General features: G+C 66.2%; 1 protein-coding gene across 1 annotated transcript in view; it reads left to right on the top strand.

The window, feature by feature from the left end:
- The window catches only part of LOC102756501 (chromosome unknown open reading frame, human C3orf18), a 6,113-nt gene that overhangs the window by 2,410 nt on the left and 3,221 nt on the right, over positions 1-482 (top strand). The window contains exon 2 of the mRNA XM_006770465.2: positions 410-435. Within this exon, the coding sequence (XP_006770528.2) occupies positions 410-435 (26 nt within the window). The remainder of the gene's footprint in view (positions 1-409; positions 436-482) is intronic.

Raw genomic sequence — 482 nt, 5'->3', positions numbered from 1 at the left:
AGCCGCCTGGGAAGACCCATCGAGCCCACCTTTGCCCGCACTGCTCCTCCAGGGCATGTCGGCCTCTCCGCACCTCAAAGGGAGACACACGTGCAGGAGGCATGTGTCCTGGGGTGGGGTCACGCTCAACCACTGAGCCATGCCAACTGGGCCTGTCTCCTGTCCTCTTCGCTCACCGGACCTGGAAGAGTAGAAGGAGGGGTGTGCTGAGGTGATGCCCTCCCCCTTCGGCCCTGGGGAGCCCACCTTTGCCCGCACTGCTCCTCCAGGGCATGTCGGCCTCTCCGCACCTCAAAGGGAGACACACGTGCAGGAGGCGCGTGTCCTGGGGTGGGGTCCTGAGGACTTGGGGACCCGCGGTCCCCCGTTCAGCCCGGGGCACTGCTCACCAGGGCCCCTTCTCTTGCAGGTCCTGTACATCAGGAAGAAGAAGAGGTAACTCCTCCCCGCCTCCCAGCACTCCGGCCCATGGCCGTGCGGGC

This window comes from Myotis davidii, unplaced genomic scaffold (genome assembly GCF_000327345.1).
Source record: "Myotis davidii unplaced genomic scaffold, ASM32734v1 scaffold663, whole genome shotgun sequence".
Lineage (NCBI taxonomy): Eukaryota > Metazoa > Chordata > Mammalia > Chiroptera > Vespertilionidae > Myotis > Myotis davidii.
The sequence above is the reverse complement of the archived record's forward strand: the minus strand, read 5'-3'. Positions and strand labels throughout refer to the sequence as shown.